Genomic DNA, 16,441 nt, shown 5'->3' on the forward strand with positions numbered 1-16,441 from the left:
TTGAAATTAGGGGATACACTTGTTGAGTGATCTCCAAAGCTACCCCCCCCAATATTCATTTATTTTTCTGTTATATTGCAGTATTCTGATAAGTCCCTGTACACCCAGCTGTGCTTTTACCGGTACATTTTTGATGCGGAGTGTGCACTGGAGAAACTTATTACCGATCATGAGAAAGGTACGTTAAAATACTGTAATTACCTTTGAGTTTAAAGTGGAAATTTGCATCAGAAAAGCCAGACCTCCTGTGTCAGGGTGTTCATGCAGTATCATACCACTGTCTCAGAAGCAGGCCATGGGGGCCGTCGTGAGCACAGGCATACCCTGCGTGAGGGGCGGTGGCGTAGGAATGCCCGGCTTTGCCTCCACAGCCTGCCTCACATTGTTCTCTATTAAAGCTGGGCTTTGGGGGAGGAACGGTACAGAAAGAACTCTTTAAATACTATATTTTGAAAATGCTATTTTCTATAGAGTTTAGTAACTGTAATAAAGTAAGAATAGGCAACGCGATCACTGGACCTACAAAAACCAGATATTACCAGAAAAAAATAGACCTGGAGTATGTCTCTGCTGTTCACTAAAAGCCTAGGTTCATTTTGAGAGAGAGAGCTGGGGTGGAGTTCTTTTATTGACTCCATCATAAGAGAGCGTATAGACACCTCAGCCCAAATGACCAGGCGCTGCCTTGTAAGCCTCACACAAGACTTGCAGGCACTGTGGGGCTTAATGGCCTGAGACAAGCTTTGTTACATAACTTAAACTATTTGAAAATGTCATGATAAGTGCATGGGGTTTTTTTCTCCTACATGAAAATCACATTGACAACTTTTCTGTTACCTGTAAAAAATAAAAAAGGTGAGTTTATACATTTTTCTTATTAGTTACCTACAGAATGTTTACATTGTTTGTCATTGCATATCAATTCGACATTTTGTTGGTCGGTGTTAGGGCTGGAGACAACCTCAAGGGCATATAGAAACCTACAAATACTTCTGGATTTCCTCACGTAAGAATCCCCATGCCCTTGATTTGGTCTTCAACTCTTTTCAGTTCTGGTCATAATTGACTCCAGTTCTTCCATTTACAAAGATAGGCTAGAGGTTTTTTTTTTAATGCCTTGACTTATTTGGTTTTTCTGTCCTTGGATATAAAATACTTTACAACTGATGGAGGAGTTGTTTCAAATATTAGTATCTTGTCTTCAGATGTTCAACAAGAACTTGGGCTATCTCCACAGCATATTTTCAGTGAATTAATAAAATTCATATAGAGAAAAAATTCCTTTAGTCCATGAGTAACTAGGTCTTTGAACTTTCATTCATGACTGGTGGCTAGCCCATGTTTATTTGCGGTATCAACAATAACTGTTTCTCTTTTACCCCCAAGGACCTTTCCTTAAAGGCATAAAGCATTTAGAGAATTAAGTAGTGACTGATGAGTACATTGTCTGTTTCTGTCGGGTTTGTTACCTCTTTCTGGTTATTAGAACTTGATCCCCCTTCTTTCTGAATCCAGATTGTTCCCTAGATGTTCTTAGATTCCTAGGGGACAGATTCCTCTTCCAGACATTTCCAAAATTCTTATCTGAAGGGCTGAATGATCAGCAGTTTTCAAAAAGTCCAGTGACTCGGAGACTTGTAGAAGTGATCTGGAAAGTCACTGGAGACTTACCCCAGCTTTTTAGAGAACATCAAGGAGTGTATGCTGCCATCCCGGAAAATAGGAGATAACAGAGTAGTCACTTGGAAGATTCTTGCTTGACAAAAGTGGAGCAGTGTTGATAGAATCTGTACACTCACGCTATTTACTCTAGTTCTATTTCACAAGTTTAAGAATCATGACACTTTTTTGTCAGTTGATTCTAATAAATACGCTATCTGGGAGTTCAGGACCAAAACGGCATGGAGTGAATTACTGGCTCGTTCTTTTACATGTCAGAAGCCCAAAGAAAATAAAGCAAAAGAAGGGTACAAAATGGCTGTCTGACAGAAAGAACTTCATGAAATGTTTCAAGAGCCTTTTGTTTTATTTATTGAGTGTTAATTAGTGAAACTATTCTTCCTTTGACCTTCTGCTTATTTATTATTCCTAAATTGCATTTTTGGAATGAGTGAATTAGCAGAAATTTACATGGTCTGGACGTTCTCACATCATTTGGTAATGCTAAGTGGTGTTAGGGTGTTAGTGGTGGGATATAAACTAAAACACTGGGTCATGCTTACCCGTAGTCCAAGAGCAGACGTTTTCTAACAAGGAATATTTGATACAGTCTTGCCTGCAAGTCACCTGTTGGCATATAATAGTGCAAGTCTATGGATCCTACACCCAGAAATTCCAGTTCGGAAGGTGTGGGGTAGAGCTTGGGAAGTTCAACTTTTTAGAAAGTCCCCACAGACAGTTCTGAACACGTGATTTGGATAGTTTCTAAGTACGAGAGAATTGAACACAGGTTGTAATCCATAGGGGACAATTGGAGAACAAGAATATTCTTACAGTCCATAAGTGAACAGTTACAGGGGAAACTCCCATAAGTGTAAATTAATGTAACATATGTAAAATTCACTTCTCACTTTATAAGTTGGAGTGAAGTGCTCTCTTCTTTCTGATTTGCCATTCAAGGGAGATTTGCTGTTAAAATGAATTGAAAATCTGTGGGATCCAGAGGGCAAATATATTTATTCAATTTGGACCAAGGCCAGAACACCAATAGATGTTAACATCAAAAGTCCTGTGAAAAATGACAGTCGTTACACACAGTTATATTATTGAGAATGGAATCTAAGTATCGTCTGCCAACAAGTGCCCTGAAACTGGCGCATAAAGTATTTACCATAGACTCTCCTTTACTGTTGATACCTAGCAACATTTCCTTCGCTAGGATAGTTTTACCATTTCCATTATAAAGCCCATATTTTAGAGGTTGTAACTGGATTGTGGTTTTAATCTGTGTTTGAAATTTGGCAATTTAACTTGGAAAAAACCCACAAATTATTGGAAAGAGGTTTATTTTTATGGTGAAAAGTAGCTCTTGTCAAAGCTTTTTCCTGTGCTTTGCTTTTCAAACAAAGGTTTACAGGCCATTAGTCCATAATGTGAATTAACCCCATTTGATAGTTTTCCCTTTCCTTTAAGATGGTAAGGGACTCACTTTGGTGAAGTATCCACTTCATATTCACCATAACTACATAACATTTTTAAAATCTTATTTCTGTGGGACTTTGGCAGAAAGTCCAAAGACTTCTGTGGGATTGTAACTGCTCCAGAATGTACATAGATAGCATAATAGATCCAAAAGAAGTTTTAGAGGAACATAGTGGCAATATATGAAGTAAAAATCCATTTCCATGATGGCAGCACATAATGGTCCCATTTGGCTGCCTCATCCCAGGGGGGCCTTGGCCTGAGTAGTGATAAGTGAACTGTTTGGGGGAGACATGAATCAATTCACATCTTTGCCCAATTGTCTAAATTAAGTCTGCTTAAAAAAAGAGGAAAAAGAGTCTCCGACTTTTCTCAACTGAGCCTTTTTTTACTTATTTGGCAACGATAAAAGCAGTGTGTATATATTTTCTATTATTTCTTGAGTGCCATCCCAGATGTCAGAAAAACAAAGATGGCCAATGCTCCCTGCCCTGGAGGAGCTTAGAGTCCTTTGCAGACCGAAAGATTCAGATACAGTTAAGTGTGATAAACCACTGATCTGGTCAAATTGTTTTGGAAACAAAGAAAGGGATCCACTAACTGCCTTTCTTAATAGACTTTATTTTTTAGAGCAGCTGTAGGTTCACAGCAAAGTTGAACAGCAGGTACAGAGATTTCCCATGTACCCCCTGCCCCCACACATGCACAGCCTCCCTCATTATCAGCATCCCCCACCAGAGTGGGGCATTTGATGAACCTACACTGACACATCGTTATCACCCACAGTCCATGGTTTACCATAGGGTTCACTATGAGACACTGTATGAGTTTGGACAAATGTATGATGACATGCGAACACCGTTACAGTATCATACACAGTAGTTTCACTGCCCTAAAAATCCTCTGTGCTACTCCTAATCACCCCTCCCTCCCCATAACTCCTGGCAACAGCTGAATTTGTTTGTTTGTTTGTTTGTTGCGGTACACGGGACTCTCACTGTTGTGGCCTCTCCCGTTGTGGAGCACAGGCTCCAGACGCACAGGCTCAGCGGCCATGGCTCACGGGCCCAGCCGCTCCACGGCACGTGGGATCTTCCCGGACCGGAGCACGAACCCGTGTCCCCCGCATCGGCAGGCGGACTCTCAACCACTGCGCCACCAGGGAAGCCCTGTTTGTCTGTTTTTTTTACTGTCTCCATAGTTTTGCCTTTTCCAAAATGTCATGTGATTGGAATCACATAGTATGTAGCTTTTTCAGATTGGCTTCTTTCACTTAGTAAGATGCATTTTAAGTTTCCTCTGTCTTTTCCTGACTTGGTAGCTCATTTGTTTTTAGCGCTAAATAATATTGCATTGTCTGGATGTACCACAGTGTATTTATCAGTTCACCTACTGAGGGACGTCTTAGTAGCTTCTAGATTTCAGCAGTTATGAATAAGCTGCTATAAACATCCATGAACAGGTTTTTGTGCAGACATGTTTTCAACTCCTTTGGGTAAACACCAAGGAACGCAGTTGCTAGATCATTTGATGTTTATTTTTGTAAAACACTGAAAAACTGACTTCCAAAGTGGCTGTACCACGTTATTTTCCAGCCAGCAGTGAATGGCTCTTCCTGTAGCTCCACAGCCTCCCCAGCGCTTGGTGGTGTTGGTGTCAGTGTTCCGGATTTTAGCCATTCTGATAGTTGTGTAGCGGCATCTCAGTGTTGTTTTAACTGGCATTTCCCTGATGGCATACGATGTGGAGCATCTTTTCATATGCTTATTTGCCATTTGTATATCTTCTTCGGTGAAGTGTCTTTGGCCCATTTTTTTAGTCGGGTTGTTTGTTTTCTTATTTAAGAGCTCTTTGTATATTTTGGGTAACGGTCTTTTATCAGATGTGTCTTTGGCAGATATTTTACCCCAGTCTGTGGCTTGTCTTTTTATTCTTTTGAACACTAATTGCCTTTTCACTTTAGTGTTTGATCTTTCCGTATTCCTAGAAACAAAAGCAGAAAAACCACTTTTTTTCTGTTCCTGTTCTCTCTTACCAGATGCTTAGCTCCCCTTATTCTGCGTCAGCTATTCGTAGTAGGATGGTGTATTAGTCTGCTACACCTGCCATAGCACATTACCACAGACTGGGTCGCTTCAGCAACAGAATGTATTTCCTGATTGTTCTGGAGGCTAGAAGTCTGAGATCAAGGTATCAGAAGGGTTTCTTCTTCTGAGGCCTCTTTGGCTTGTAGATGGCCGTTTTCTCCCTGTCTTCACATGGTCCTCCCTCTGTACCTTTCTGTGTCCCATTTCAACTTAATTACCCCTTTAAAGGCTCTATCTCCAAATATAGTCACATTCTGAGGTACTGGGGGTTAGGACTTCAACCCCTCTTTGGTATGACTTTGGGGGTGGGGGGTATACAGTTCAGCCCATAACACATGGTCGTCTTGGTGAATGTTCTCTTAGTCCTGCCAGAATAGGAACACCAGGATTGAGGACTCTGTGTTGAAGGAAGGAATTGGAGCTATGGTATAAATGTTTGCAAAACGATGGTGCTTTAACTGTGGACTTTCGAAAAGCATCTGTTAGGAAGCCCAGTTTCTCAGTGGAGTCCCTTTAGGCCCAGAAGGACTATAGTTCAGGTCACCCCTACTTCTTTCAAAGGCCCATGAGCGGCCTGAGGGCCACAGCCTACTGGGCAGCCCCTGTCAGGGGCCGAGCTGCTCACTCCTCCCAGCATGGTGAGATCTCCCAGCCACTTCCCCTCTCAATCTTTGTTCTCACTGGCTTGTTTTGCCAGTCTTTTCTTAAACTTTTCTTGTTACCATCGCTCTTCTTTTGTATTTTCTTTATACCTGATGGTAACGTCTGTGGGTATTTGTTGTTTCCATTAGTGTCACCAAAACTAGGCTGACCCTATGTAAGGTACTTTATAGTTTCCTGTCATCCTTTCAGATGTCTCACACAGGTCCTCACAACAGCCCCATGAGGTAGCAGTGGATTGTGCCCCATTATATTGGTGAAGAAATTTAACGTGGTATAAGCTTCCTTCCTTTGCATTCCCATAGCACCCTGTGAAATGCCCTTCTTGTAGGACTGGTCCTGAATTGTTTTTTTGGGTTTTTTTTAAGATTTTACGAAATGTTCTTAATTTATTTATTTATTTTTGCTGTGTTGGGTCTTCGTTTCTGTGCGAGGGCTTTCTCTAGTTGTGGCAACCGGGGGCCACTCTTCATCGCGGTGCGCAGGCCTCTCACTGTCACGGCCTCTCTTGTTGCGGAGCACAAGCTCCAGGCGCGCAGGCTCAGTAGTTGTGGCTCACGGGCCTAGTTGCTCCGTGGCATGTGGGATCCTCCCAGACCAGGGCTTGAACCCATGTCCCCTGCATTAGCAGGCAGATTCTCAACCACTGCGCCACCAGGGAAGCCCCTGAATTGTTTTGACTTTCTCTTCCACTGAGTTCATGGAGGCAAAGGGTTGTACCTTGTTGATCTGTGCTTTGCCTATGGGAGCCAGCTCAGTAAATATTTGTTGAATGAATTCTTAGTGCAAAATAAGGTCACACAAGCACTTTGAAAAACTGTGGAGGAGTGAGTCCTAGGAATTACTTCTGTCCATGAATGGCAGTGTGCTGGAAAGTTCTCCAATCTCCTGTATTGCTCGCATGACTCAGGTGTGCCATAAATTAATGTCAGGAAATTTCCTTGACATTTTCAGATTTAATATCTGTCATTTCAACTCTTTGCAAGTGATAACTGAAGATGAGTGACGTCGTAGCTCTCATTTTGCTGATGCCAAATTTGAATTGAATCAAAAGGATGTCAAGTCACTTAACTAGTGAGTGAGCCTGGGTGCCTGCCCCTCACCCACACTGCCAGAGTCCTGTTCTCTGCTTGCTATCGGCCAAATAGTTACACTCATGAAGTGGTAATGATTGTATTACCTTGTGGAAAATAGGGACCCCAAAGAGAGACAACAGCTAGTACTGAAAAGCTAAGGAATCTAAAAAACTCTTTTGGTGGTTTAGTGTTTCGTTTTTTGGGTTTTTGTTGTTGTTTGGTTTTGGGGTTTTTCTTTTTGTTTTGGGGGGGGTTTGCCAGAAAATAAGAGTTGTATGGGAAAAAATTATATGCTTTAGTGCATATGGGAATTTGGAGATTTCTGAGGGTTTAAGACAGCTCCCTTTTCAATGTTAAGGATTTCTACTATTCCTAAACTGCTAAAGCGAAAGTGAAAGAGTTATATCATTGCTAGAAGTACTGAAATACAAGTAGCAAAGAGCCGCTGGAGTCCTCTCTAAGCCAGTTGACATTCTTAGAATTTACTTTGTTAAAGCCTCAGGAGGCATTAAGAAGAAGGCTGTGTCAGACACCCTTGTCTGATCCAATTCTTCTTATGGGTTATTCCACTGAATTTTAGAAATGAACCTTTTCTCTGTTTTTAATAAATAATAACAGAGCATACACAAAACAATTCATACCTACCAAATACATATAAAAGTAAAGGTAGAATTTCACTTAAGTACCAATTTGGTCTTCTTAAAGTTATATTTTTTATAACTGTGAAAAACATTTTCGTTAAAGAAACTGATTTTGAAATGGGCAGTCCATTTTCCTTTTGTTTCATTTTCTTACGAATAAAAAATGATCTGAGGTTTTGGGTTTTTCTTTTTAACTTTCTTTAGTTTAAGTGAATTTTTATCGTGGGAGACTCTAATGTGGCAGTTCAGAACAATTCATGATTAGGAAGTGATTGTAGAAACACATAAAGAATTTTGATGATAGAAAAAGTGGTTCATATAATCCTGAGCTTTGGGGGAGTGTTGTTATTGTTAGACATTATGTAGTTTCAATCTTTAATGACTTAGAGAAATACTAACAATATAAGGTCAAAGTCCAAAACTAAGTAACCATTATGATTCTAATTTGTAGTTTATATGCAAGGTGGAAAAGTTAGTAAGAAACACTAGAATTGTTTACAGCTGTTATCTGTGGGTGGATTATAGATAATTTTTATTTTCTTCTTTATATAATCTGGGCATGTACTGCTTTTATAACAAGAAACAAATTATAAGAACTGAAATTTTACAAAGAAATGTTTTGTTCAACTTGAAATAATGATTCCAGTAGTTTAGCAGTTGAGGAAAAAAATAACATACAGATGAACCCAGGTCAGCTTTTTTCTCCCTGCATTTTTTTCCAAATCAAACATAATGCCTTATTACTCAGAGAGTGATCAGTATACCAGCAGTGTCGGCATCACCTGGGAACTTGTTAGGAACGCAAAATATCAGGTCCTCCCCAGACCTACCGCATCAGTATCTGCATTTTAACAAGATTCCCAGGTGATTCCTGGGCATATTAAAGTTTGAGAAGCACTGATTCAAGACACTCTCCTTAGTAACTAAAGCCTACTTCCATTCTATTCATCCATTGATTGGGGCCATCCTTTTGGCAAAACTTTAAAATGACAAATGGGCAGAACACAGAAGGCCTAGCCAGGTTTCAGGTGGAATTGGCATGACAGCCTAGTCTTCTGAAATATATTCTGTAATTAAGCTTAAAAATGTAGTAGCCTGAGAAGAGCTAGGAGAGGGGGGAAAAGCAAGAAAGCATGAGTTCCTCCACTTTGTTTCTTCGTAACTAGAAGGAACAACGGAGAAGTAAATTAAGATTTTCAGAATGGCTTTCAGCTTCTCAAGATGAGTGGCTTATAAAAGAGAAAACTGGAATGTAGCTCTATAGCCACTTCATACAAGGGTTACTCTGTATGTGCCCACCAGTCACCACATTCTGGGTCTCATTACAACATTGATTTAGTATGCTTGTAAAGATTTCAAGGCATCGAACTAGAATTTTTTTGAAATGAAAACAAGATTCTATTTCTTAATTTTGGAACTACAGAATTTACTTTGGCATTTACTTTTCCTACTGTTGCTGACTTTTCTGTTGTATTTTTATGCTCAGTACAAGAATGACAAAGTTGGTATTTTCCTGTGGCAGCCTGGAGCCCCTTCATACTGCTTTGCTTTTCTCTCTGATTACTGCTAATTTTGTTTCTGTTTTGTTGTTTAAGTAAAGACAACTTTACAGTGTGACAGAAGAGAAACTACATTTTCCAGAGAATTGTCATCATAGTTGCTTTGCCCGTAGTGGAGGTGTCTTGTCTCTGTATATTTTCTGTTATCCTCTTTAGGATAGCGAAAGTTGTATATGACAAAGCTGCCATGTGTTTGGGCAACAAACTTCCAGATTCTAATAACGTGCCTTTTCTTTAAGCCCATTTCTGTAAATATGCACTCAAGTTTTGCACTTTTATGTAGAAATGGACTCACAAGCATGCTGTGATAACAGATGTGTTACAAGTTTTGTAAAATCCTTTCCTAGTATGTCTTTTCAATGAGCAGGTTCCTTGTTCCTTTTGTAGTGACAAGTACAGCAGCACAAACAAGGGCATTATCTAGGTGATAATGCTGTGGTTGATGGTCTTCATTTGCAAAACATATTGTCATTTTTTGAGTGTTTGAGAGCCGGGAAAACCTGATAAGATTTTTTTCATGTCCTTTAAAAGATATATACTTCTATCACCAACGAGGGAAAAAATAATAAATAATTTTCAAGCAGTTACACCATAATGTGAGCTAATCACTTTATTTTGAAGAAAAGTATTTTTGAACAGTTGAGCTAGTGAATTTACTTTTAAAATGTATTGTGCTTACACAGTACATGGTTTTATTTCCATGATGTTTTTTACTACATAATTATACATCTTAATTACGTAATTACTATCATAATTATTATGTAATTGCATGTACTTCCACTAATTACAAAATCAGGAAGTGTAATTATCTAGTAAAAACTTTATGAAATTTCATGCACTAAAAATTACTTAAAAGGCTATCTATTCCAGTGGTCTACTGGAAGGCTTTCCGTGGTTAGTCTTAGTCCTGACTTTAGTTTAGAACTTGAACCCAAAGGCCAGGAGAAGAAGGACAGTTACAGACTAACACTAAACTGCGTATTGCAATAGAGGTAAGATGGCCTCTGTTCCTTACGAGTTAAAGCCAGGGTGCGTTTGAATTTCTTTGTGTTTATGGAATTGTGGTAAGAGTAATATCTTATGTTTGAGGTAGCATCACAAAAACTGTCAATGAAAAGGACAGTTCTCGGGAAAGAATGTTAATAGAATTGACAATCAAGCCATTAAGGTTACAAAACAGCCAGGCCTTCTATACTTCTGTAATGTGAATGGCTTATTTAGCTATCTCTGTCTTTAAAATAATAATAATAGTAGGAGGAGGAGTAATATTATTATTATTTAAAATTCTGTTTCTTTAGTTTGAAGAGGGCTTTTCCCCACCAGTTTGTGTTTATATTTACCAAGATGGGAACAAACATATCAAAAGAGCATAATCCTTTTCTACTATTACTTGATGTCAAAAGGAGCTTTTGAGACATAAACATACACACACAAACATGTAACATCAGACCCTAAAGACGGAAGGTTTAATTCAATAAAGCTATGATGTCTACCATTCAAAACGACACACAAATTGCACAGTGAAACAATAGTCATGACAGCAAATTAGATATGACATCTAAATTACACTACAAAGAGAAATCCCAGAACCATTTTTGGTCTGTAGGAGTCTATTTTAGCCCAGGTTTAAAACCCAGTCTAGAGACTGCTTTGTTGCCTAAGTAGGGTAAAGTTGTAGAAAACTAATTAGAGGTTGGTTGAATTAATTGCAGATTAATTAGGAGGAAAAGGCTTATAATACTCATGGCCGAGAAGAGAGTAGATCCTGTAACTATCAAGATAGAATGTACTCTAAGTTTCAGGAATATTAAATTATCGATATTTGTATAACATCTATAATAATCTGTTATAACATGACCTAAATAAAGCACTTGGGTTAGATATAGTTACACTAAAATTTCTTCCCCTCAAAATTAGTGCTTTTCGCTAGAAGTGTATTGAATCAACCACGTAAAATATAACAGTTACTTCTTTTAAAAATGCAGCCGTAAACATTAAAAGGTCTGTAGTCTGAAAAGCATGTGACATTCCCTTTTGTTGTTGTTGTTCTTAACTCTTTCTAAAGAAGCACACTTTGTGGTTTTATCAGCTATTGACTTTGTGACTTTTTAATACCAGCTAAAATTTGTAATAAATGTGACCTTAAACAAAAAAGTCAGTGAAAGAAATGAAAACACCAGCCCCGTTTGCTTCAAGCAAATTAGAGGGTTTATAGTCATCCAGAATTATTTCCTGCTCTCAGAGATATTTGGGATTTAAACAGGTTCGGTCTGACTCTGGTTTTTTTTCTCTAGTAGTTTGGGATTATTTTTAAATTGCATATTCTTTTCCTCTTGGGAATCTTTGCTCATTTACTTAGGCCAGAATTTAATGTCTCCATCATTTCTTATTTGCCTTAACTTTGTCGTGATAATGTTTCTTTTCAGAAATGTTTATGCTCCTTTTATGTTTATAAGAGACAGCACTTGCTTCTCATGCATCTTCTTCATCTTGTTTTTGTTTGTTGTTGTTGTTTTTACCAATTGCATGCGCCATATCTGAATAGCCTCTAATGGTTAAAAGTTAAGTGTTTTTGTGTAGTCCTCACCTTTCCGATTACAGTGCAGATTTAATTTTTAACCTGACATAATGTTTAAACTGACTGGGTTTTTTTGTTTGGTTTTAATTTGCTTTGCTTTCTGGCTTTTCATAGAAATTGGCATATGTTTTCATTATCCTCTGTAATTCTTTAAATTTTTCATAATTCTCTAAGGGCTTCAGCCATAACTTTTGAAGTTTGTGTCCCTGTGATATCTCCAGTTACTCAGTAGCCGCAGGCCCAGATGTGGTGTTGATTTGCACGTGATTAGTCAGTGTCCATTTATTATTTTATGCTGCTGCACTATCATGTCCATATAATAAATACTACCTCTCATACTTAGAGTAGTTCTTTTTATAGTTGTCATGAATTTATTCAGACCCGTCAGTATTCTCTTACTTTGTGGCCAACGGGACAGTAACTAGACGGAATTAGTAGTCTGTCATGGAGTTCAGTTGAATTAACATTGATTGCATTCTCCCCGTGTAAAGGCCCTGGGAAACCTGTTAGCCTTAGCACTGTCCCTTAGAGCTTAAGGCTTAAATCAGCTGTGCTCACAAAAAGATAGGTTTGCAGAATAATTTTAGACGCTGATTTACTTTTCTTGTTTTAAGAAATTATTATAAAACCCAACTCACAAATAAGATCACCAAACCAGGTCTGTGTGTAAGTCTGGTTTTATCTGTTTCTCCTTGTTTCACACCCCGCCCCCCCAAAATTCATTCAATGAGTGTTTGCTGAGTCTCTGCCTTGTGTGATATGTAAAGGGCCCAAGTATAACCAAGACCTGGGTCCTGTTTTAGAGGTGATAATATTTCTGATCATTTTCTTATTCACGAATTCACCCTATAAGCACCTACTTTTTTTTTTTTTTTTTTTTTTGCGGTACGCGGGCCTCTCACTGCTGTGGCCTCTCCCGCTGCGGAGCACAGGCTCCGGACGCGCAGGCTCAGCGGCCATGGCTCACGGGCCCAGCCGCTCCGCGGCATGTTGGATCCTCCCGGACCGGGGCACAAACCCGTGTCCCCTGCATCGGCAGGCGGACTCCCAACCACTGCGCCACCAGGGAAGCCCCAGCACTTACTTTTTATAGGACTTTATATTTTATGGAGAACAGTCACATCTATTATCTTATACATTTCCCATTAGATAAAATAGTTGACATTTTTTCAGATGAAAAAACAACCTGAAAGAGATGAAACGACCCTCCTGACGTAGCAGAGCTGTGTGGTGTGAGAGCCCAGCCTTGTTTCCACTGTGTCACAGCTGCCCTGCTCTTAATCTAGTAGGGAAACTTCGACCTGAAGGCAAATAACTCTAACACAAGGGGATGGCATGAAGTGCTGTGGGATCTCTGCATTTAGCTCCGGGAAGGATTCCCAGTGGAGATGGAACCTGAATTGGGCCTTGAAGAAAAGATGAGATTTTAATCGGCACAGACGCTGGCGTGAAGTTTGAGACTAAGTTTTGTCTTTTCCACTACTCTTTAAATGCTCTATTGCTGATCTAGCTTTTATAAATCAAAGAACCTCATTTGACAAATGCATGGTGATTTTTAAAACACGTTTGAATTGGAGGTTTAGTAAAAAGCACTTATTAAGAGGGTAGTCTATGCGAAGCTTTAAACTCAAGACTGGAAGCTGGAAAGCTGTTCGCTCTTCACTCCACACTGTAACCAGTGGTGCTGCTTTGAAAGAAGTTGATTCCATCCTGCAAGATACATCTGTCAGAAGTGTATCAAAGTGTTTTCCTATCTTAAATAATTTAACTCAGATATAATAATGTAAGTATTTTGACATGAAAACGTTACATACTGTGATATATCCACTTATCTTAAAACAGACATCTTTAACTTTAAAAGAAAGAAGTATGGTAAGACAAAACAAAACAGAAATAGGAATTAAAAGAGATGAATGACAGATGGAATTAGTTTTATTTAGAAGATAAAAATAAAATCCTATTAGCATTATGACCAGAGAATGTAAAAATGTTTTACTTGAAGCATGATTGATTTTTTAAACTATCATCATGATGGAAGTTTAGACATACGTAGGACCTGTTTATGGAGTAAATGTTTACTACTAAAATTATCCCTATGTTTTATTGGTATATTATGTATTGTCTTGCCCCCAAAAAAGTAGATGCTAAAAGTCAGTGAAATTCAAGATAAAAGGGAGGGTCTAAATCGAGCTTGTCTTCAGGAAATTATCCAACAGAGCACACATTGGTCTCTCTTAGTAAAGGCTTTATCACTTTTAACAAATGTGCCACGGGAAATTTATTAGTATGCTACAAAGAAATTTTCAAAATAATTAAGGCTAAACTACACTTGTCAAAATAAATGAATGAAATACAATTTTGAATCATCTTTCTTCACTTATTGCTCATTTGCATAATTCAGTAACTTACACAGGAGTCTTTCAGTTATTGGTGTGAATTAGCAAGGTTCTGCTATTCCTTGTTGTACGAGCGGGAATTATGCTACCGTGTAATTAGCTATTCCAGACATGGACTAACGGGAAATACCAAAGGGCACAGCAAAATCTAAAGAGACAAGGCAGGGAATCTGAAGACAAGAGACAATCAAAGACACCCAACAAACTCAAGCTGGTAGACCACAGGGAATTTTGAATGAAGCCTCTTAATTTATTTTGAGAATAAGGAATCAGTAGTATGAGAGAAATCTCAACAAGATTAGCTGACTAAGCCTACTTAAAAAAAAATCTCTATAGTGCATGGTGTGCCAGGTTAACCACTCCTGTTTGTTAGTCTGTATACAGCTCAACAAATAGCCGGCAAAGCCTTTCATGGGTATATAGTGGCTTTCCATTGAGGTTTTCACTCTTTGAAGGAGGTCGTTTATACCAATGAGATCCGTAGATGCAAATTGCTTTCGCTATATGTGAGGGGTCATTCCTTTCACAGCAGACTTGCTCATCTCTTTTATAGAGGTTTTGTTATTTTTCTACTGCTCCCAAAGGAATGATGGGAATCACGCCCCCCCCCCAACCCCCCCATCTAACTTAGCATCCAAATCTTTTCCTTCCAGCTCTGTGAAACTTTTGTGTGCTGATCTTTGGGAACAAAACAAGCTGTTGGCAGCAGCCCTTAGCGCTGAATCAGGAAACTTCTTTCCTTCTTTCAACCTGAAATATCATTTTTAGATTTGCCTCTCTTTTTCACCTAATTCTTTTTTTTTTAATAAATTTATTTATTTTATTTATTTATTTTTGGCTGCATTGGGTCTTTGTTGCTGTGCGCGGGCTTTCTCTAGTTGCGGCGAGCGGGGGCTACTCTTCGTTGCGGTGTGTGAGCTTCTCACTGCGGTGGCTTCTCTTGTTGCGGAGCACGGGCTCTAGGCACGCGGGCTTCAGTAGTTGTGGCTCACGGGCTTTAGAGCACAGGCTCAGTAGATGTGGTGCACGGGCTTAGTTGCTCCGTGGCATGTGGGATCTTCCCTGACCAGGGCTCAAACCCGTGTCCCCTGCATTGGCAGGTGTATTCCTAACCACTGTGCCACCAGGGAAGCCCTCGCCTAATTCTAAGAGAATTTCTTGCTCATTGCAGCAGTGTGTCACTGTAACATGCTAGGGCATGTGGGAAATTCTTGGAAGCAATGTCCTGAAAATGTCATTTTTAGTTTGGCTCCCAGATGATGTAAGCTCATTGGAACTAGAGGAGCAGAGAAGTGAAGAGATCTGTTTTAAGGGTTAGCTATGGAAACCTAACTTCTGATCCCATTACTGAAGTGGAGGGAAAGATAACATTTTTTTTTTCCTAAGCTTTTAAGAATCATACAAACAATCATAGGTTTTAGTCTATAATGTTCAGGAGTCTTAGGGAGAAGGGTTTCAGGCACACTGTGGGAGCACTCTGTAAATATTTGTTGTTTCTCCCTCCCTCCCTCCCTCCCTTCCTTCCTTCCTTCCTTCCTTCCTTCCACTAGCATTTTTTGAGCACCAAGGGCGCTGACCTAGGCTCCTGAAAGGCAGTGTAAGGTAATGATTAAAAGCCTGCTCTCTCGAGCTGGAATGGCCAGTTCAAGTTTTGGCTCTCCACCTCTTGCTAGATAAGTAACTTTGGGGCATGTGACTTAACCCCGTGCACCTTCCCTGTACAGCTGGGAGGAATATAGGGCCTGCCTCATAGGGTTCAAATTAAATGGGATAATATGGAAGCAGGGCGATATGTAAAATGCCTAGAATAGTGCCAGGCACGTAGTAAACATGCAATAAATGTCAGTTGGTTTTATTATTTCGGAAAATAACACTTTATCCAAACCACTGTGATAGTCCTTAGTATTACTGTTACTCTATCTGAGTTGGTTTCTGTAGCCTCTCATTGACCATGTTTTCTGCTTATATTTGTATTCCCAGCATCTGGCACAACACTGCAGCTGGATGGTTGCAGTATGAAAAAGGCATGGTTCCTACTCTCAAGGGGCTTAAAATCAATCGTGATGACTGTCATTCAATTCTGTCAGTACTAATAGGAGAGGTTGAAACAAATAATCCACAAATCATTTTCATGTTGTTTACATATGTCCCTTATCGGTAATAAGTGTTGCCTGTTTCCTAGGGAGGGTAAACAATAGTTGTACTTGTGTGCAGAAATTTGGCCAAACCCAAGTTCCCTAATCACGTACTTTAGCACATTACTTCTTAACAACCGGGGTATATCTTTTACACTTTCTAAAATG

The 16,441-nt window shown here is 39.3% G+C and overlaps 1 protein-coding gene across 1 annotated transcript in view; it reads left to right on the forward strand.

The window, feature by feature from the left end:
- POLA1 (DNA polymerase alpha 1, catalytic subunit) overlaps positions 1-16,441 on the forward strand; it is a 306,776-nt gene that overhangs the window by 240,385 nt on the left and 49,950 nt on the right. The window contains exon 36 of the mRNA XM_082681638.1: positions 82-178. Coding sequence (XP_082537764.1) covers positions 82-178 — 97 coding nt within the window. The remainder of the gene's footprint in view (positions 1-81; positions 179-16,441) is intronic.

The sequence above is a fragment of the Grampus griseus genome (genome assembly GCF_964374135.1).
Source record: "Grampus griseus genome assembly, chromosome: X".
NCBI classification, from domain to species: Eukaryota; Metazoa; Chordata; class Mammalia; order Artiodactyla; family Delphinidae; genus Grampus; species Grampus griseus.